Raw genomic sequence first — 21,955 nt, forward strand, 5'->3', positions numbered from 1 at the left:
GAATGAGATTTAAAGGGAATCTATGAGCAGTACAAACCTACCATTTTTGGAGTTTTTTTTAAATCAGAAACAGTGAGAATATAAGCTTTGATTGTTCCAGATTCTACTTCCTAAAGGAAATGTTATAAAAAATTACCTGTAGTTTAAAGCACATTGTTATGTTAAACACGTTTTTAAAGAATGTTTGATGATATTTTTACCATAAATCCTGCAGTTTTTACACTGGCCACTAAACCTAATAATAGACTCCACTTCTTGGTCTATAGAGATCACTTTACTGTTTTTATCTCCTTATCATTGCAGCCATTGTATTACCTCTATGTACAGACAACACGTAATCCACTATTCACAATAGGTGATACCACTGCTTATCAGTGAAAGCTGTAGCATCAAACAGGAGAACACTACAGCTGTTACTCAGCTTCACTTCACAATGAAGACCTGCCTCCAGTACACTTGCATGAATCTGGCAGAATAAAAGTTCATATTTATACTAATCCTGATAAAACCACTGCTCTCCCAGGCCATGATGTAGTGTTAGGGTACTTTCATACTTGCGTTAAAGATTTCCGGTATTGAGTTCCGTCACAGGGGCTCAATACCGGGAAAAAAAACCTTCAGTTTTATCCTAATGCATTCTGAATGGAAAGCATTCCGTTGAGTATGCATCAGGATTTCTTCAGTCACTCTTACGGTATTTGGCCAGAGAAAATACAGCAGCCTGCTGCGGTATTTTCTCCAGCCAAAATTCCGGAACACTTGCCGGCATTATTTTCCATTGAAATGTATTAATGCCGGATCTGGTACCAAGTGTTCTGGAAAACCGGATCTGGTTTCCCGATCTGCGCATGCGCAGACCTTTAAAAATGTGAAAAAAATAAATACCGGATCCGTTTTTACGGATGACACTGGAGAGACTGATCCAGTGTTTCAATGCATTTGTCAGCCGGATCCGGAAACAAATGCTATCCGTTTGCACACGGATTTCCGGATCTGGCAGACAGTTCCGGCAACGGAACTGCCTGCCGGAATCCAACAACGAAAGTGTGAAAGTACCCTTAACTGTTTATCATGGTCAAAACTGCTGACAGCTGCTTTTTAATAAAATGTTGATAACTTGACTTGCAATCTGTATAATGTGAATTTCTGTTTCAGATTTCACCCTTTATAGTGTCAGATTTTTCACTTCCAAATGTGTCTCATCTGGAAATACCCTAACGGCTGGAAATTTAAGCATCTGATTCAGCTACAAAGTCAGCATCTTTCTAATTGTGAGAAAAAGGCTGTGGAAGGCTGTAAATCTGCCGGCTCATTATGAACAGTAACAATGGATTGATTTACAGGGTGCAGCAACTGTTAGGCTTATGTAGTGTATGTGCAGAAAGATGCAGCTAAGCTCTAGGGCTTTTCACTACTTCCACGTTACTTGGAGCCTCTAGACTTCTGCTGGATTTACTGTCAATGTAATCCTAATGAAAATATTCCTGAGACTAGCTGACAGACCTAACTGTAAAACTCCTGTCTGCCCGTCACTTGTTAAGTATTGCTGTCCCTAACCCCTATGTCTTTACACCGTTTTTTGGAGAAATGGGAAGAGTGGCTATAGATGACATCAGAACATACATACATGCTTACATCATCTGTGTAAAGGTATATTCACACATGGCAGACATGTAACAGAAATGTCTGCGACTATCCAATTTATCTGACTGGGTCTTGCAGAAATCCATGCACATGCTGCAGAAACAGCCACAATCGGATGTATGGAACAGATAAGCAGCTGCAGAAATGTCTGCAACAAATCTACCATGTGTGAATATATCCCCGAATATTTTGTCAGAAAGAGTCCTAACTGTGCCTGCGCCTTCATGCTTGAGACCCAACCCATATAAAATATGATTATGGTCATTATAAAATGTTAGCAATGGGAAGGAGTCTTTTGTGGAGTTTGCCATTGATATCTGAGATCCTTCAGCTATGGCGCTCTCCAATCAAGCTTCGACCTTCTTTACCAGTTCTGAGGGAGTTGAATAACTTTCATTTAAGCTTTGTTAACATCTGCAAAAAAAATTCTGTTATTCTTTTTGGTCAGAGGAACACAAAAACTGTTTAGGTTAAAATTGGTGCTTTTGAGGAACTCATCATTCAAGCTACGCCCGTTTTCTGCCATAAAAAGTAGCAAACCCCATGTTTGTGATCTTTTAAGTGCCATGGCACCTAAATCTAGACTCATGAGGATTTTTATCCACTTTTGCCACTTTCCTGGAAGGGAGGGGGCCAACATGCAGCGCACATTTATCTTCTTTTATGCCAGTTTTCTCTGAGCTGACGAAGATTTCAGTCTTGGTGCACAAACGGACTCATCCTCCAACAGCGCAGGAGATATAAAAAATAAATTCCACCCTTAGGTCCCGCTCCATTAGATTTCTGCTTTTCTTTCTGCCACAAATAACGGATACATGAAACAATGGAGATTTATGTTTTGTTTTTTAATATTTAACGGTTTTATGACCAGAAAAAGGGTAATGCGATAACAATAGGTAAGTGATGATACAGTGGTAATGCCAATAATGGAAAACTCTTCTGAATAAACAGGTATATAAAGCTGTAAGGGTGCTGCCACACGTTGTGGTTGTGCCACATTTTTGATGCAGCAAAAAAACACATGTGGTTATTGCAGCAACATATCTGCATTTATGGTGCGTTCTCCTCCAGCAAAGGAAAAACACACAGCAAAACTGAATTGTATTGATTTCAAAATAGAATTACATTAAGGTAATTTAAGTTTGCTGTGTGCTTTCCCCTGCTGGAAGAAATTGCGCCATAAACGCAGGTATATTGTTGCAATAACTTCATGTGTTTTTTAATGCATTTAAAAAATTTTTGCCGCATCCAAAACGCAACGTGTGGCTTTCACATATAGCAGTTAAGTTTATCATATCAGCATCAATGAACCTGTAAAAAAAAAAGGGATAAGGAGGGAGAGAAGAAAGGAAGGGTGTCCGCTGTCCTTAATAGGAGTATATCTATGCAGGGCTTGTGGTGTGGTGTTTAGTTTGTGTATTATATATAAATCTGGAGTGTGATAAAACATGTATTATGTTTTCTTTTTTTAAACAGTTAAAGACCCCCTTTTTTGTTTTTAGTCCATGTGTCTTTGGCAGACAACCTTTTTTTCCATTTGGTTATATAAAGAATTTATGCATGTTTTTCAGTGATACACAAAGCTTTGTTTGTCTTTTTTTATTTTGGCATTTATTTATTTTTTCCAACTGGGAAAATGTAAAAAAAATGTTTTTTACAATGTTTTCTCTTTTTTTTTATATATATAAAGTGCAGCAAAAATAATGTTTGTAAATGATGTCCCCTTTCGTAACAGTCATTTTGATATAGGGGGATATATAGTTTGTGATCACCAGGGGCGGGGCTAGTAGTATGGCATGTGGTGGCATTTTTTTTATTATTTGTTATTTTGTCTTTTTTTTTTTTTTTTTTTTGTACCCTGTAAGGTCATACAAGACCTTTAAAGGACATTTAACATTCCCTTTTTTATATTGCTGATTTCTTCTGTAACTGGGGCTGAGATATTATCTCTAGTTACAGGAGAAATAAACCCCCAAAAAGATTACACAAGACTATCAGAGCACTGCACTGCAGAGCTGACCTGGGCCTGCTAATACCCAGCAGCTCATGCACATAGCCAGGCGCAGTGATCACAGGCTCCCCAGGGCTAGAGCAGAAAACAGCATTGCAGCTTCCTGATCTGTATACAGTACCCTTTGAGCGGTGTGTACACAGTGATGGAGAGGTCTTTGACAGTAAAACATCCCTGTGTTCTCTTGTGTGTGTGGACTGCCCGGACATTTATAGTCAGCAAGTGGACCAGAAGCGGTTAACATTATAGTCAATGGATGACAGATTAAAACGGAAGGTATTTTGCTTGTATCTGACTTTCAATCTGTTTAACAGATCTTTTTCTTTGTCTGTTTTTATGTTCCTCGGATAGAAGAGAGTAATGGAAAAGTCAATGTGGATGTGTGAACAAGCCCTATTTGTAAGGTGCAGTTGATTTATTCTTAAATTTTGTTTTCTTCATTTTAATCTTCACAGTCTGGACAGCCTAGCCCAGCCAGTTCTACTTCCAGTTCCAGTTCCAGCTTGGTACCACCTCATAACCACAGACAAGGTATTAAACTAATAATGAATAGCAATAACTAACGATCCTTATCTATATTTGAATGTTATCAATTTTTGATGATATTGCCAATATAATGCTGTCCAGTGATATTATGGATGGGATGTCCAGACTACTTCAGATGCCCATACACATTAAATATATGCTGTCCAATCCAGCCCATTTCATTAAGATGGCAGACCATCTAATGTGTATGGAAGCTCCCTGACTTTCCCTTGACTGTAGATGTAGGAGATTAGGATACGGAGTTCCACTACCCCGTTCTTTTGTTCTCTGGTTAATAAGTCACTACAAGGGTAGTCAGGCTGTGGCTTCCTCTGTTCAGGACACATGCATGCTTGGCTGTGTGCATGTGTATGCAGGAGTTGGAGGCTATACATGGCTAGCACTTGGCAACAGCTATCTTATGTGTATGAAAAGCCTTAGAGCCCAATTTTATGGGTCGGTGATTGGAAATAAACAGCAGTCATTCCTGATTATTCCCCTGAGAAAACATGGTAACGATCACCCAAAAGTTTAGCAAATTCTAGTTTGTCATAAGCACATTACCCTGTGTAAGCAATGGTACTGCTGACAAATGTTAAGTGTAGGAGGACAAATGATAGTATAATGATGATTGATGCAAGTAAATGTTTTCCAAGAAATTCTAGATAGGTCATCAGTATCTGATCGGTAGGGGTCAGACCCCCGCCGATCAGCTGTTTGAGAAGGCACCAGCCTCCTCTCAGCTTACCAAGCACACCACCATACATCTAGCCTATCCACGCTCACTTCAATGTGGCTGAGCTGCGCATAGGCCATGTGACCAACGAATGTGACATCACATGACCCAGGGAAAGCTGCAAGAAGGACACAGCGCTACTGCGAGTGCCGGTGCCATCTCAAACAGCTGATCGGTGGGGTCCCAGATGTCAGACCCCCACTAATCAGATACTGATGACTTATCCAGAATATAGTGTACAGATAAAGTTGTAGAGCAGCACAAACAGACCTCATCGACCAATCCTGGAATGCATCAGCCGTAACAAAACGGTAGAGAAAAGAGGGATCACAGCAGCATGTCCGGTGTATCTTTTATTGAAGCCTTGAGTGCGTACAAAAGCAAAATACGACATTTCGGCTTGATAAAGGCTACTATGTAGCCGAAAAGTTGTATTTTGCTTTTGTACGCACTCAAGGCTTCAATAAAAGATACACCGGACATGCTGCTGTGATCCTTCTTTTCTCTATTATCCAGAATATGGGTCATCAGTAAAAATCTCAGACAAACCCCTTTAACATGTGCCAATCGACATGCTGTATCAATGATCGCTACTTGTTAAGGTCAGAAATCTTCCCATGTAAAAGGACCCCTGCATCTCTTCAGCTCGGAGACCTGCAAGAAACATTTACATTTGTATATGTGGAATTAATATGAGAAGCTGTTTTATTAGCTTTGTACTTTGAGGCCAGTATACTTTTATATTATCACAGTGTAATGCAATCCTCAGGGGAGCTAACCGGGCTATTAATGACTTCCAGGAGGAATGTAAAATGTGTTCTTCATCACCTACAATGTAGTACCATTTTCTAAATACATTGGATGAATCAAATTATGTTTAGTTCACAGTTTAGATTATATTCCTTATATTCTCAATTATGGTTAATAAATAGAACTTATCACTAGACTAATACTTGAAGTCCGTTTTGCTTGAGTCTGGACTCTGCACCAAATTTGATAAATATGTTGTCTCTTTAAACCTAATATATTTGCCTAGAAATGCTACTCCAGTTTTTTTAGGCCACACTCCCTACGGTTTGAAAAGGGACAGTAATAAATCTGTAATAAAACTAATTAACATAGCTAACCATATTTACTTTCCCACCCATTTATCAATCACATTTTTTAGTAGGTAACCCCAAAAAGTCACACAACCCCTTTTTTTTGCGCCTTTTTGAAGCCACAATTCTGTAAGTAAGTAAGAGCATGATAAATTCCACCCATTGTGTTTCCCACCAAACATTATTTCCTTGTCCATAAAGGAGAAATGATGCTACAGAACTACCAGAATGTTGTAAAACTGGATGCGTTAAAATTTCAAGGGATTGTCCAGCCTAGTACACCTTACGAATGTTGCGCCATTCACAGCACAGCTTTCATTTTTCAGGAGCAGTTTAAGAAATGAAACCTGTGCTGTAGTTGGTAGTTATGGGTAGTTACTGTATTTCTTTTAGATAGTTTTCATAAGTCTGCCCCTTTGTGTTTTAATTCCTCTCTTTTGTCTGTGTTATTCTTATGGTAGGTTCACATCTGCAACGGGGAACTCTGGTAATCTATTGCAGCAGAGGAGCAGACTAAAGGACAGCATAACTGAACACTGCCAGACATCACCAGATCCCCATTGACTATAATGAGATACGATGGGGATCCTGCGGGTTTCAGGAGCAGTATTTTTCCGACAGGAGAGCAGCATTTATGTTGGATCCTATTATAGTGAATGGGGATGCAGCATGTCCGGTTATTCCAACTCCGATAGTCTGCTCTTCTGTACGAACAGATTACCAGAGTTCCCTGCTGCAGATGTGAACTTACCCTTACCTTTGTTGCACTCTACATAGCCTTTAAAGTGGCTGTTATTTGGGGCAAAAGAATTTAAAGATAGGAAGCCGAAAAGGTGTCTTGCTGCTGAAACTTTGATCTATTAAAAGGAATCTGTCTGCAGTTATGACCATGCTAAACTGTTGACAGCACTAGGTAGAGGCCGGGGAGAGCAGAACAAACATACCCTTTCTGGATCCTTTATTATAAGGAGTAGTGTGAATATGATTTTTTTTTCTGTGAGAATCTTGCAAGTGCACTGGAGGCAGAACTTCAACATGAAGTGCTCTCTGAATTGTGCAGCTTCACAGCCCCTCTTGGCTATTCTGAATAACAGCTGTAGTGGACTCCTGGTTGGATGCTACACCTGTCACTACAGCAGCACAGGAGACAACCGTAAAACTCTGTCTCCAGTGCACTTGCAAGAGCAGAACCTAGCAGAATACAACGTCATATTCACACTACCCTTGATGAGACCTTTTCTCCCCAGCCCCTTCCTAGTGCTGTCAGCAGTTTAACATGGCCAAAACTGCTGACAGATTCCCTTGAACATCAAACTGTGGTTGAACCTGACAGAAAATGTTCTGTTCTTCTGCAGCGCTTAATGTACATTAATACACTAATGTGTGTGTATATATAATATATAATCATCTTGCATAGGCTAGGCATGTTGGATACATTTTTTTTTTCTTCCTTACATTCTCTCCTTAGATTTCCTACTCATGCATCAATAATGTGTGGCTCTTATTTGGCACATTTCACCACTTCTCATTGTTACACCCCTATCTATCCCTACTTTTTGGAAATAAAAAGTGTCAAAAGCAAGTAAATTCTCTAAGCTGCCAAGATAAAATGCTCCAAGAGAAGCGGTCTCCACACATAGATGATTGCCTCATGGACTTGTTGGACTATTTTTCAGGAGTCATGCCAGTGCACACCATTTGGTTTACATATTTCAACATGGACAGTTTGTGAAACAGTCCTTAGCTTATGCGAGAATTTCCTACCAGTCTCCTAATCTTTCCTCATACCTCTCAACAGTATGTGTCCCCCTAGATCTTTTGTGACATCTGTATAAACTCAGCGACTTGTTTTCTAATTATTTTAAAAAGGACGTTTCCCCCCCCCCCCCCCCCTCCATAGCTGGAATGTCCCTCTGGCAGTGTTGGAAGGGTTCCATGAGCTCCAGCAAGCTATAAATGATTTTATCTTGGAAACTCCAAGCCCACAAAAAGCCTAGACAGAAGCAAAGCAGTGAAGGAAATTTTCCAGATTGATGCTGTTGGAAATGAATACCCATGCCATCTGCAAATTAAACAATGTGCTATTTTATGTAGTATTTTCTTAGGTCCCAGAAAATGTTACTTTTCTTTTACATACAGGAAGGATAGCTTACATTTGATGAACAAATGTATGCAGCACTTGGAAAAGTGATAATACCTTGAGCCATATAAATATTAGGAAGTTTCTGATATAAGAGTTACTATTTGCATGCTCCTGAGGTTAAAATGTTCATTTACCTTACAGTAGGTAATTGTTATCTATGCGTTCCCTAGTATTTAACATGGACAGAAGTTAAAGGGGCTGTTTCACTTCAGCAAATGATATTAGTCATGTAGAGAAAGTTAAAGGGGTTGTCAGAGTTATTTTTTTTTCTCCCTTTGTATGTTTCTAACTAATCAAATGTAAAGGCTTTACCATACACTTCCCTTATCTGTAGCGGCTCCTTTCTCAGATTTCACTGAGGGTCACATGACTTGTGATGTCAGCTTTTCTCCTTGCTCTGATGATGTTTTGTGAACGTCTGTACATGAGACGTCACTGTGCTGGCCACATCCCCCTGCACATCTCTCTGCTGTCTGCTCTCTCCCTTGACTCTTCGGGAAAAACTTTAACCCCTTCAGCTGCACAGACTCAGGGCTGAAGGCTTTACTGAGTAGCTGCAGGCAGTGAGGAGACAAATGCTGGGCATATGAGCTGACAGACTAGAGGAGTTCTTCAGAGCATTGCACAAAAACAGATAGGGGAAGATCCTGTGTGTATCAGCAGTGTCATTGTACAGTTGGGACTTGTAGTCCTTCACATACAAAATGAGTTTCCTAGCAGACAGACATATCACTCAGAGCAGCACTTGTATTCACTCCCTTTGCAGAGCAGGAGGGATGGGGGTACAAATATTCATGAGGAAACTCCAGAGATTGTTGTTATTGCAGGTAAACAAAGGGCCAGAAGAAAACCGGGGAAATGAGGAAATTGATTTTTTTTTGCCTAAAACTTGCTTAGCTTAGTTATATATTGCTGACCATTAGATTTACAGTGCTATATTTTTTTCATAACTCGGACAACCTCTTTTAATACAAAGCTCTTACTAATGCATTGTAATTGTCTATATTTGCCTCCTTTGCTGGTTGGATTCTTTGTCCATCACTGTCCATCCATTCGTCCCTGCAATTCAGCAGCGGTGGTTGTGCTTGCACACTATAGGAAAAGGAGCTGACCAGCGTTTTTTCCTATAGTGTGCAAGCATGGCCATTACTTCTGGATTGCAGGGTCGTAACCCATGTATAATGTCATGGAAAAATAAATCAAACCAGCAAAGGAGAGAATATGGACAATCACAATACATTAGTAAGTGCCTTGTATTAAACTTCTATACATGATAAATGCCATTTGCTGAAGTTACACAACCCCTTTAATATTAAAGAGTCACTGAGTTTTATAAACTTTTGCCATAGAGACAAATCAAAAGTTTGGGGGGTCTGTTTACTGAGGGCCTCACCTATCTCTAGGACTAGAAGAGCGAAGCACTTCCCATATCTCGCTCTATCTCCTCTACAGGAAACACTCAATAGAAAGTCTATAGAGAAATGTATCATTCCCCCCACTTCAGTTTTCTGCTGTAAAAAAAAAAGCCACAAACCTTGTATTTGTGACTTTTACAAAGCCATTTGGGGATCCCAGGATTCAGAGCCCCACCTATGTAATATTTTAATATGTTTCTACGATATATCAAACGTTTTATGAAAGCTCAGTGACCCTTTAACATTTAAATTAATATTTAATTAATTACAATAATGGATCAAGAAAAGATTTTGTCTCCCTGGACTATTTTAATTTATTCGACTAAATTTGGTAATGAAATGTAAAAGATGCAATAATGCACATCAATCATTACAGGTAATTAATTGTTATTACTAAAATATTGGCAGTGAGTTTAGTGAAATAACGTAAAATACCGGAAAATTATCCAGAAGACATAATATTTACTTGATTCTCAATACTTAGGTACTTAATCCAGATACTGAATTCTCTGTAGATTTGCCTTATAAAACAGTGGTGATTTTCCGAATACATAAATGCATAGTGGGTTACAGTAGTTCAAATTACATCAATCTTAGCAATTTTAGAATGGAAAAAAAACAGCTCTCACTGGTACCCATGATATTAACATGCATTTACCCTATAATCTCATTACATATCGAAATTTACAGCAACATATAATATCCATCAGATGCACAAATGCATTTAAGACTCATTTTAACAAACTGACGATTCCAATTAAAAATGCCCCTAGTGCTTCCAGTAATGCCCCTGTTAGTGCTGACCGTATTGAAAATGTCCCCAATAATGCCTTCTTTAGTGCCCCCAGAATCAAAAATGCCCCCGATGCCTCCAGTAATGCTCCTATATTCTTCTCCGGATTAAAAATGCCCCTTAGGCTACATGCACATGACCGTTGTTTTGGTCCGCATCCGAGCCGCAGTTTTTGTGGCTTGGATGCGGACCCATTCACTTCAGTGGTGCCGCAAAAGTTCCGGACAGCACTATGTGTGCTGTCTGCATCCGTTGCTCCGTTCTGTGGTCCGCAAAAAAAATATAACCTGTCCTATTCTTGTCCATTTTGCGGACAAGAACAGGCAGTTATATTAATGTTTGTCCGTGCTGGGCGCCATCCGTGTTTTGCGGATCACAAAACACACACGGTTGTGTGCATATAGCCTTATAGTGCTGTAAATATTAAGTGTACTCTAGTGCCCCATATAGTGCTAACAGTATTGAAAGTGCACCCAGTGCCAACAGTGAAATGTACTCTATGCTCAGCAAGTGTAAAAAAATTAAATAAAATTCTAATACTTGAGTCCAGTTCCGCGCCACCACCAGGCCATAGTCCTCTTCTAGCCTATAGGTAGTTACGACTAACAATGATGACATCACACTGCCTGCCTGTGATCACGTATAATGCCACCTGAGAACCAGCGCAGACTGTCATGTTAATGTCATTGCTTCGTCGCCACTTTTCCTGTTTTACTTCCTCAAAAGCTTCAGGTCTAGTGGCATATGAGGGTGAATGACTGGACAATGAGACATTGGCTTCCATGCACCACCGCAGTATTCAACTGTATTGTTTTCCTATGGATGACGATTCGGTTGAATTCAAGAGGGCACCTGCAGCTGCCGGCCAGGTAGTAAGTACCGGATGTTCTCAGCCGGTGGCCATGAGGACGGCTCAGGTGGCCCCCTTGGCATTGGACCACTATGAATCTTCCCAGTAGGGTCTGTGGCCATTCGGGACTGCATATATAACAGTTGGCCATGCATGGTTCTCTTGAGTAAAGCCAATAGGTTATGGCCAACAACTTATACTTAAAATTGAGAGCCAGATGCATTCCTGACCACCTGTATACCTCATCTCAGTTGGGTTGGATTACCAAAAAGCTATCAGTGGGTCCCCTGTTTTCCTGATATATGGGGCCCACAGGTGAGCAGTGTAGACGGGCAGCATTTATACAAATAGTGGTGGATTGATGAAAGCCTCTACAGCTGTTATCTAGCATAGGAAAGCCGCTAATTTTGTAAAAGCTCACAAGTGCAATTTTCCCCTAGTTTAAAGGGAACCTGTCACCTCTAAAAAACCATCCCAAGCTGCTAGCAGTACCTGACAGTAGCCAGCAGCGTGTTTCCGACGATAATTTTCTTCCTGAAGGCCGATGCGGCTAAAGCTCAGAAAACGTTCTTTTATCCAGGCTCGCTTCTCCAAACAAGCTTGAAGTCAAGGTGGCAGCGGCCTCCTTGCTTCAAGACAAGATAACCACGCCCCCTTCCCTGCCCCTTCGCTGTGACTGACAGCCAGCAGTTCGGCTGGGAAGGGGGCGTGGTTATCTAAGCAAGGAGGCAGCTGCCCCCTTGACTTCAAGCATGACTAGAGAAGCGCACTGGCAGGGGATAAAAGTAAGTTTTCTGAGCTTTAACCGCATCGGCCTTCAGGAAGAAAATTATCGTCGGAAACACGCTGCTGGCTACTATCGGGTACTGCTGGTGGCTTGGGATGGTTTTTGGAGGTGACAGGTTCCCTTTAAGCCGTTCTTGCCACTGTTCTTAAAAGTGATAGGAGGAGTCAGGACCTACATGACCCGAGAAATTTAATGTTAGAAAAATGATGTAAATTAGTTCTGAAATCTGCCCGTTTGTAGATGGTGTAAATTTCAGTTTCTGTCCTGTATTATGCCAGAAACATTGGTCTTAGTAGATTTTATCCCCTGAGACTTCCAGGGTCATAACTTGAAATTGCGGGGTGAAGCAGATTGTAAGAAACAGCCTGGGCAGTGAGGTTGTTTGGTCGAGGTCCCCTTGATCCTCTTTACTTTGGTCCTACCGTACATTCAGATTTTTGCAGAATGAAATGGTGAGCACCTTCCAAGGTTAAGAAAATACACTGCTCAAAAAAATAAAGGGAACACTTAAACAACACAATGTAACTCCAAGTCAATCACACTTCTGTGAAATCAAACTGTCCACTTAGGAAGCAACACTGAGTGACAATCAATTTCACATGCTGTTGTGCAAATGGGATTGACAACAGGTGGAAATTATAGGCAATTAGCAAGACACCCCCAATAAAGGAGTGGTTCTGCAGGTGGTTACCACAGACCACTTCTCAGTTCCTATGCTTCCTGGCTGATGTTTTGGTCACTTTTGAATGCTGGCGGTGCTTTCACTCTAGTGGTAGCATGAGACGGAGTCTACAACCCACACAAGTGGCTCAGGTAGTGCAGCTTATCCAGGATGGCACATCAATGCGAGCTGTGGCAAGAAGGTTTGCTGTGTCTGTCAGCGTAGTGTCCAGAGCATGGAGGCGCTACCAGCAGACAGGCCAGTACATCAGGAGATGTGGAGGAGGCCGTAGGAGGGCAACAACCCAGCAGCAGGACCGCTACCTCCGCCTTTGTGCAAGGAGAAACAGGAGGAGCACTGCCAGAGCCCTGCAAAATGACCTCCAGCAGGCCACAAATGTGCATGTGTCTGCTTAAACGGTCAGAAACAGACTCCATGAGGGTGATATGAGGGCCCGACGTCCACAGGTGGGGGTTGTGCTTACAGCCCAACACCGTGCAGGACGTTTGGCATTTGCCAGAGAACACCAAGATTGGCAAATTCGCCACTGGCGCCCTGTGCACTTCACAGATGAAAGCAGGTTCACACTGAGCACATGTGACAGATGTGACAGAGTATGGAGACGCCGTGGAGAACGTTCTGCTGCCTGCAACATCCTCCAGCATGACCGGTTTGGCATTGGGTCAGTAATGGTGTGGGGTGGCATTTCTTTGGAGGGCCGCACAGCCCTCCATGTGCTCGCCAGAGGTAACCTGACTGCCATTAGGTACCGAGATGAGATCCTCAGACCCCTTGTGAGACCATATGCTGGTGCAGTTGGCCCTGGGTTCCTCCTAATGCAAGACAATGCTAGACCTCATGTGGCTGGAGTGTGTCAGCAGTTCCTGCAAGACAAAGGCATTGATGCTATGGACTGGCCCGCCCGTTCCCCAGACCTGAATCCAATTGAGCACATCTGGGACATCATGTCTCGCTCTATCCACCAACGTCACGTTGCACCACAGACTGTCCAGGAGTTGGCAGATGCTTTAGTCCAGGTCTGGGAGGAGATCCCTCAGGAGACTGTCCACTACCTCATCAGGAGCATGCACAGGCGTTGTAGGGAGGTCATACAGGCACGTGGAGGCCACACACACTACTGAGCCTCATTTTGACTTGTTTTAAGGACATTACATCAAAGTTGGATCAGCCTGTAGTGTGTTTTTCCACTTTAATTTTGAGTGTGACTCCAAATCCAGACCTCCATGGGTTAAAAAATTTGATTTCCATTTTAAAAATTTTGTGTTATTTTGTTGTCAGCACATTCAACTATGTAAAGAACAAAGTATTTCAGAAGAATATTTAATTAATTCAGATCTAGGATGTGTTATTTTTGTGTTCCCTTTATTTTTTTGAGCAGTGTATTATTGATGCATTATGGCTTGATGGGAGTTACTATACCTTTTTAAGATTTATATCAGATGTCACTGATATAGCTCTGTAATAGCCTTGTGAAACAGTCTTTCCCATAATGAGCACCAGTCAACAGTATAGGAAGTCGGTGCTTGTTTTCATGTGGCAGTTATCAGTAGGGAATTGAATGAAATTCGTTCTTGTGCTAGTTCGATCGTACCCCTCCCCTCATATAGTTACATTGTTTGTCAGCGGCACATTCCCTATTTACACAGGAAGATATGCTGCTGACAAAGTAAATTGCGATCAATGACAAATTAGCATTTTCTCGCAGTGATCGGGAATGTATGTCCATTTGACCTATCGTCAGCATGTGTAAAAGGGCCTTTTGAAGAAGAAAAACCCAAATTATACTTACTTCTAAGGTTCATGTTTAAAAGAAAAATGCATAACTGTATAAGAAATATGCATCTCATTCATATATACTAGTAATTGGATTGTGTTGGGACCGCATAGTGATCCCTCTCCCTGCAAAGTGGTGGATTTCATAGGTTTGCTCTCTCTAAAATAGGTTAGATAATGAATATGAATGGAGCCTGACTTTGGCAGCAATAATGTTGAACATAGTGAGAAATAAAGGGCTGTAAGGGTGATATGAAAGCACCATACAACTCGCATTAAGACTTGAGAAAAGTGCTTGCTTGACCAGAATTTGACCTTGAACTCAGAAGAGACCGGCAAAAACGAAATAGATCAAAAACAAGCAAACAAAAGCTCCCGCTTCTCCCGCTTCAGAGAAGCCTGCAATCAAATTGATTTGTTATCCTGATTTTTTTTTTTTGGTTCCCCATTACACGTTTGCTGTAGGCCACTATCGATTTTTATATTGTTGCAATTTGCTGGGCTTTTCTAGTTATGCCTAATTTTTTATTTTATTTTTTATTTTTCAGGTTTCTGTCTACTCTGTTTAAGACAGATTATCAATGAGAAATAGTAAAATTCGTAAAGGTATAATGTTAAATAGTGTAGCAATTTAAACATTTTAAAAGTGGTAAATGTGGGATGTGTACTTAAGATACAGTAACATTACAAATTAAGTAATGTTGGTTAAAAAATCCTTTTAGCTTTGTTAAAAATGATTGCTGCTATTATTGGAATCGCTGAAATATTTCATTTACCTGCAATACTGCTAGCATAATATAGACTATCTGGTAAAGCAGCCTGCATCTTTCCAATGGAGAATTAGCGCTATGGCTATACTGCTCTATCATTGGTGTTCCTTAAAGGGGTTTCCCCCTTCAGCAAATGGCAGTTATCATGTAGAGAAAGTAAAAGGGGTTATCCTGGAAATGATAATGATGAGCGGTTCTCTGGATAGGTCATCATTATCACATCAGCCAGGGACAAAGTCCCGGCATCCCCGCCGATCAGCTGTTTCAGGGAGCCACTGCACTCACCGAAGCTCTGGTGAACGATACAGGCTCCCAGCAGTTTTCCAAGGACAGCGCTGTACATTGTATAGTGGCTGTGCTTGGTATTGCAGCTAAGCCCTATTGACTTGAATGGGGCTGAGCTGCAACTAGGCCATGTGACCGATGGATAGTGATGTCACTGGCTCAAGGCCTCTTCTAACAGCTGATCACCTACTAATGTATTGTGATTTTCAATATTGCCTCCTTTGCTGGCTTGATTGTTGGCTTGTCACTTTTTTTATACAGGGATCATGACCACCCTGCAGTCCAATACTGGTGGACGTGCTTGCACACTGTAGGAAAAAGCAGCGGCCTATGCACACTTCCGAGGTCATAGCCACCAGAGAGGCTGGTGTTTTTTCCTATAGTAAAAGCCACGGCCATGACTGATAACAGTAACAGAGTATAATGTGATGAAAAAAGGAGACAATATGGACAATCACAATACATTAGTAAGTGTCTTGTATTAACTTTCTCTACATAATAAATGCCATTTGCTGAAGTGAGACAAACCTAAATGATGTAATAGCAAGAATATTAAATGCTAAAATTCAGAAAAGGTCCTTGAATAATTCCTTGAAGTGTTTTCAAGGGTCTGTCGATCTAGTACACCTCCTATGAGATGTCCAAAGCTCTATTGATATTGGGGAGAGGTAACTAGCCTTAGTGCTAGATACCAAATGGAGGAATGGTACTGTATCCCCTTGCTTATGTTTGCTGGCAGTTATACTGTATCTACCCTTAAAGAGGTACTTTCACCGGATTTTATAAATTGAGATAAGTACTGTACCTGTACTTGCGGGGTACCCCCCGCTGATGCTGCCACCCTGCCTGTTTTGGTAAAATAGCACTGCTGGGCTGTTCCCCTCCGGTATTTTCCCCGCTCAATATGCATATACTAAGCATTGGAGCAATGGGAAGGAGACGCAGTCTTTCTCTGTGGGCTTCTCCTTCACCCCTGGCTGTAGCACTGTCCAATCGCACCGGAGAGCGTCGCAGCCAGCAAGGTTTTTTCTCCCTGGCTGTGACGCTCTGCGATGCAATTGGACAGCGCTACAGCCAGGGAAGAAGGAGACGCCCATAGAGAAAGACTGTGTCTCCTTCCCATTGCTCCTGAGCCGGGAAAATACCGGGGGGCACAGCGTGGCGTAGGAGCGCTATTTTAACAAAACAGGCAGGGTGGCAGCATCAGTGGGGGGGGGGGGGGGTACCCCTGAAGCACAGGTACTTATCTCAATTAATAAAATCCGGTGAAAGGTCCTCTTTAACATCTAAACATTTCACCTTCACCATGGCTATAATACAGGGCCAGATTTATCATTAGCTCAAGTCAGAATAATGGAGTGAAAAAGTCGCACATTTTTGTGCAGTCGCTGAAACTGCGCAAAAATTTGCGACTTTTATTGGCTCTGCGCTAGGCTCTTCAGTTTTCTTAAAGTGGGCGTTATGTAAATGAATCTCTAGACAGATTTACTATTGCGACAATTTAAAAAGTTGCTAAAAATTGCGCTATTTCACTCCAGTGAGGACCATGCTTATCTTATGCAACTTTTTAATAGAACATGCGACTTTTTCATAAAGACGTGCGACTTTTGTAAAGCCGCTTACTGACGGATAAACTGCTACCGTCAAACCACATTTATCACAGTATTAAAGGACCATTAATAAATCTGACTTAGCCAAAAATGACTTTGGACATATGTAAAAGTGAGTAAGATGTAAGTGTAATGATAAATCTGGCCCACAGGCTTTAATGTGTGCTAAAATGCTAATTCTAAGAGTTCGCTGTCCAGTAAGGTCCCTACTTTCCTAGCATAGAGAAATATACTGACCCATACAATTAGAAATGAAAATGGGATATTTTAGTATGATGGAAACCACAAAAACATTTATTGGAAGCTGTAGTTACAAAGGAATAGCCACTTTCATAGTATGCAAAAACATTAAACACATAAACTGTCTCTTTCACATTGAATAGTTTCTGGTAATACTTGGTTATGCTTTCCCTTTGCCTCCTCCGTTTTCTATTCTGTTCTTGGATGTGACCTCAATATTGGTATGCTAAACCTTCAGAATATTCAGGCTCTGAGTAAACTCTCCCCTAGTTTGTTTTTATTTTTAATGTAATTAGTCGTTGTTTAGTATGAGGTTTAGTATAATATTACAAGGACACTCCATCATTTCTCTGACACCATATTACTGTATTCTTCAGGATTCCTTCACGATGTGTGCCAGGTTATCACATATTTCAAACAACAAAAAGAAAAACAGGAAGTAAAACATAGTGTGTAGTGTGAAAAAAAAGACATACGTCCACCTAGTTCAGCCCATCTTCCTGCAAACTTTATCCAACGGAAGGCAAAAATCCCTTTGGAGGTAGAAGATAATTTTCCCCATCTAAGGGGAAAATCCTTCCCAGGATCAACTATCTTTCTACAGAATTTTAGTAGCTATAGCCTGTAATATTATTACGCTCCAGAAATACATCCAGGCCCCTCTTGAATTCCTTTATTGTACTCACCATCACCACCTCCTCAGGCAGAGAGTTCCATAGTCTCACTGCTCTTACCGTAAAGAATCTTCTTCTATGTTTGCGTAGAGACGCAGAGGATGTCCCCTCGTCACAGTCTTGGGGATAAATAGATGATGGGAGAGATCTCTGTACTGACCCCTGATATACAGTATTTATACATATTAGATCTCCCCTCAGTCGTCTTTTTTTTCTAAAGTGAATAACCCTAATTTTGATCTTTCTGGGTACTGTAGTCCGCCCATTCCAGTTATTACTTTATTTGCCCTCTCCAGCTCTGCTTATGTTTCTTGGGCATTGGTGTTACAACATAAAACAGAGAAACAATGTACATTACTCTCAGAAAGTGGGTAGAGAAATACCTTTTACCAAACAATTTGAGCTTTTTTTACATCTGTGTTGTCATTTTCATTCTTCTGTTTGTTGTTCTTCGTTTTTTTTCTGCTACTATGATGGGAGTGCTGTATCCGTCACTTGGCTGACACAAAAATGATGCTTGGCAGAGCCCATTGACTTTTAATAGTGTCCCTCGGGTTCCACCATGGTTTCTGTCATTTTACCAGAATAAATAGTGCTGTATGCTGCCCAGTTTTTCTGGTAAACTTGATGGAGTCTGTGACAGTTTACTTCTGCATCATGTAAAGGTTTCATTTATCTGGCATCATTCAGATAACGGGGCACATGCATTGACTCCGTAATGACCGTGCCAACTTTAGTTTTTGTTTTTTATGTTTCCTGCTCCCTGCCTTCAAAGAGACGTAAAACTTTTTCAAAATTTTCATTCGCCTAGTCATATGAGGGCTTGTTTTTTTTGCTGGGAAAGTTGTATTTTTTAATGGCACCATTTAACCTTTAGGATACCAGCGCCGTAGGCAGGTGCATGAGCTGTGCCCCCCCGATCAGAGGCAGGGGTCCGGCTGTCACTAATAGCCGGACCCCTGCTGTATAAGGCGGCATTGCTGAAAACACTGATGCCGGCGCATTAACCCCTGCACGGCCGCGGTCAGCACTGACCGCCGCATGTGCAGTATCCTCACGGGTGCTGGTGTCCATGGGGTCCCTGCGCTGCTGTGATGGGATTCCCATGGCAGGGAAGGCAGCCGGATGACTTCCTCAGGCATCGGGGCTGTCTTCCAGGAGAGCCTGTGAAATCCAGCCCCCTAGATCTCGCATGCAAGCAGGCTGTAAGCGTATTACAGTAGTAATACACTTACAGCCAATGCATGACAATACAGAAGTATTGTAATGCATTGCAAAGGGGATCACACCCCCAAAAGTTGAAGTCCCAGAGTGGTACAAAAAAGAAAGTGAAAAAAAGTTAAAAAAAAATATAGTTAAAAAATAATAATTATAATCTCAAGTAAAAAAAAAAAAGTGTCCTTTTCCCAAAATAAAGTAAAAAAAATTCTTGGTCAAAAATACGGAAAAAAAGAAAGGTAGACATATTAGGTATTGCCGCGTCCGTATCGACCGACTCTATAAAAATATCACATGACCTAACCCCTCAGATGAACACCGTAAAAACAAAAAAACAAAAACTTTGCTAAAAAAAACATTTTTTTGTCACCTTACATTACTAAAAGTGCAACACCAAGCTATCAAAAAGGCGTATGCCCCCCAAAATTGTACCAATCTAACCTTCAGACTATGGAGACACTAAAACATGATTTTTTTTTGTTTCAAAAATGCTTTTATTGTGTTTAAATGTAAAAAAAATAAAAAAGTAGACATATTAGGTATTGCCGCGTCTGTAACAACCTGCTCTATAAAAATACCACATTCCCTAACCCCTTGGGTGAACACCGTAAAAAAATAAAAACTGTGTCAAAGCTATTTTTTGTTATCCTTACATAACAAAAAGTATAATACCAAGCGATCAAAAAGTCATATGCACCCAAAATAGTGCCAATCAAACCATCATCTCATCCCACAAAAATGATACCCTAGATAAGACAATCGCCCAAAAACTGTAAAAACTATGACTCTCAGAGTATGGGGACACTGAAACATGATCTTTTTTATTTATTTTTTTCAAAAATGATATCATTGTGTAAAACTTACATATATAAAAAAAAGTATACATATTAGGTATTGCCACTTCCGTAAAAACCTGCTTTATAAAAATATTACATGATCAAACCCCTCAGGTGAACACCATAAAAATAAAAAAGCTATTTATTGTCACCTAACATCACAAAAAGTGTAATACCAAGTGATCAAAAAGTCATACGCAACCCAAAATAGTACCAATCAGACCGTCATCTCATCCCACAAAAAATTAGATCCTACCTAAGACAATCGCCCCCCAAAAAAAAAAAGAAACTTTGGCTCTCAGAATATGGAGACACTGAAACACGTTTTTTTTTTTTTTTATTCAAAAATGCTGTTATTGTGTGAAACATAAATAGTCATCTGATACCGCAAAAACTATACCCTACATAAGACAATCACCCAATTTTTTTAAAAAAAATATGGCTTTCAGAATATGGAGACATTAAAAAAAAAAAAATTTTCTAAAATGCTTTATGTGAAACTGAAACAATCAAAAAAGCTATTTTTTGTTACTTTGCCTCACAAAAGGTGTAATATAGAGCAACCAAAAATCATATGTACCCTAAAATAGTACCAACAAAACTGCCACCTTATCCCGTAGTTTCCAAAATGGGGTCACTTTTTTGGAGTTTCTACTCTAGGGGTGCATCAGGGGGTCTTCACATGTGACATGGCAGCTTAAAATTATCCCAGTGAAATCTGCTTTCCAAAAACCATATGGCTTTCCTTTCCTTCTGCGCAATTCCGTGTGCCCGTACAGCAGTTTACTATCACATATGGGGTATTTCTGTAAACTTCAGAATCAGGGCAATAAATATTGAGTTTTGTTTGGCTGTTAAGCCTTGCTTTGTTAGTGGAAAAAAAATGGATTAAAATGGAAAATCTGCCAAAAAAGTGAAATTCGGAAATTTCATCTCCATTTTCCATTAATTCTTGTGGAACACCTAAAGGATTAACAAAGTTTGTAAAATCTGTTTTGAATACGTTGAGGGGTGTAGTTTCTGTTATGTAAGCCTCAAAAAGTGACTTCAGACCTGAACTGGTCCTTAAAAAGTGGGTTTTGGAAATGTTCTGAAAAATTTCAAGATTTGCTTCTAAACTTCTAAGCTTTTTAACATCCCCAAAAAATAAAATGACATTCACAAAATTATCCAAACATGAAGTAGACATATGGGGAATGTAAAGTAGTAACTATTTTTGGAGTTATTACTATTATAGAAGTAGAGAAATAGAAATTTGCTTATTTTCCAAATTTTGGGTAAATTTGGCTTTTTTTTTTTTTATAAATAAAAATTAAATTCAATTTTATGACTTTAGTGATTTTACCACTACGCAAGGATGTAAATCAAAGAAATGATTTATTGGTCACATATTACAGTGGCATAGTGACGCGTTTCAGCACTGGTGTGCTTTCATCAGACTGCAAATAAACATCTTACTTTCAAGCTTTTTATACATAAATGAAGCACAAAGGAACTGACGTCATCAGGAAAGCTCCTCCCCCTCATTAAACCAAAGGTCATTATTACATCTAAATTTTTCTAATCGAATATATCGATATACAATAAATCAAATCCACTCTGTCATCGAAAAAAATCCAATCGAAAGTAGTCCAATTTGTCAGTGATTAATCACGCTAAGAAAAAAAAGAAAATATATTTATCAAAATTCGCAAGGCAGGATGCCTTGTAGGAAGCTAGACACATTGTAATCACGATTGAGACCCCTGGGTTCCATCGTTTTGTAAACGGTCGATCCAGTAAGCCTCTCTTTTTAATAATTTATTCCTGTCACCTCCTCGACGAGGTAGCGATACCCCCTCAATAATCTGATGCCTTAGCTGC

At 40.3% G+C, this 21,955-nt stretch overlaps 1 protein-coding gene across 5 annotated transcripts in view; it reads left to right on the forward strand.

Annotated features, from left to right (window-relative positions):
• The window catches only part of MLLT3 (MLLT3 super elongation complex subunit), a 270,938-nt gene that overhangs the window by 191,049 nt on the left and 57,934 nt on the right, over positions 1–21,955 (forward strand). For all 5 annotated transcript variants that reach the window (XM_040417220.1, XM_040417219.1, XM_040417221.1 and 2 more), the window contains one exon: positions 4,111–4,186. In XM_040417220.1, the coding sequence (XP_040273154.1) occupies positions 4,111–4,186 (76 nt within the window). The remainder of the gene's footprint in view (positions 1–4,110; positions 4,187–21,955) is intronic.

Source organism: Bufo bufo, chromosome 2, assembly GCF_905171765.1.
Source record: "Bufo bufo chromosome 2, aBufBuf1.1, whole genome shotgun sequence".
Classification (NCBI taxonomy): domain Eukaryota; kingdom Metazoa; phylum Chordata; class Amphibia; order Anura; family Bufonidae; genus Bufo; species Bufo bufo.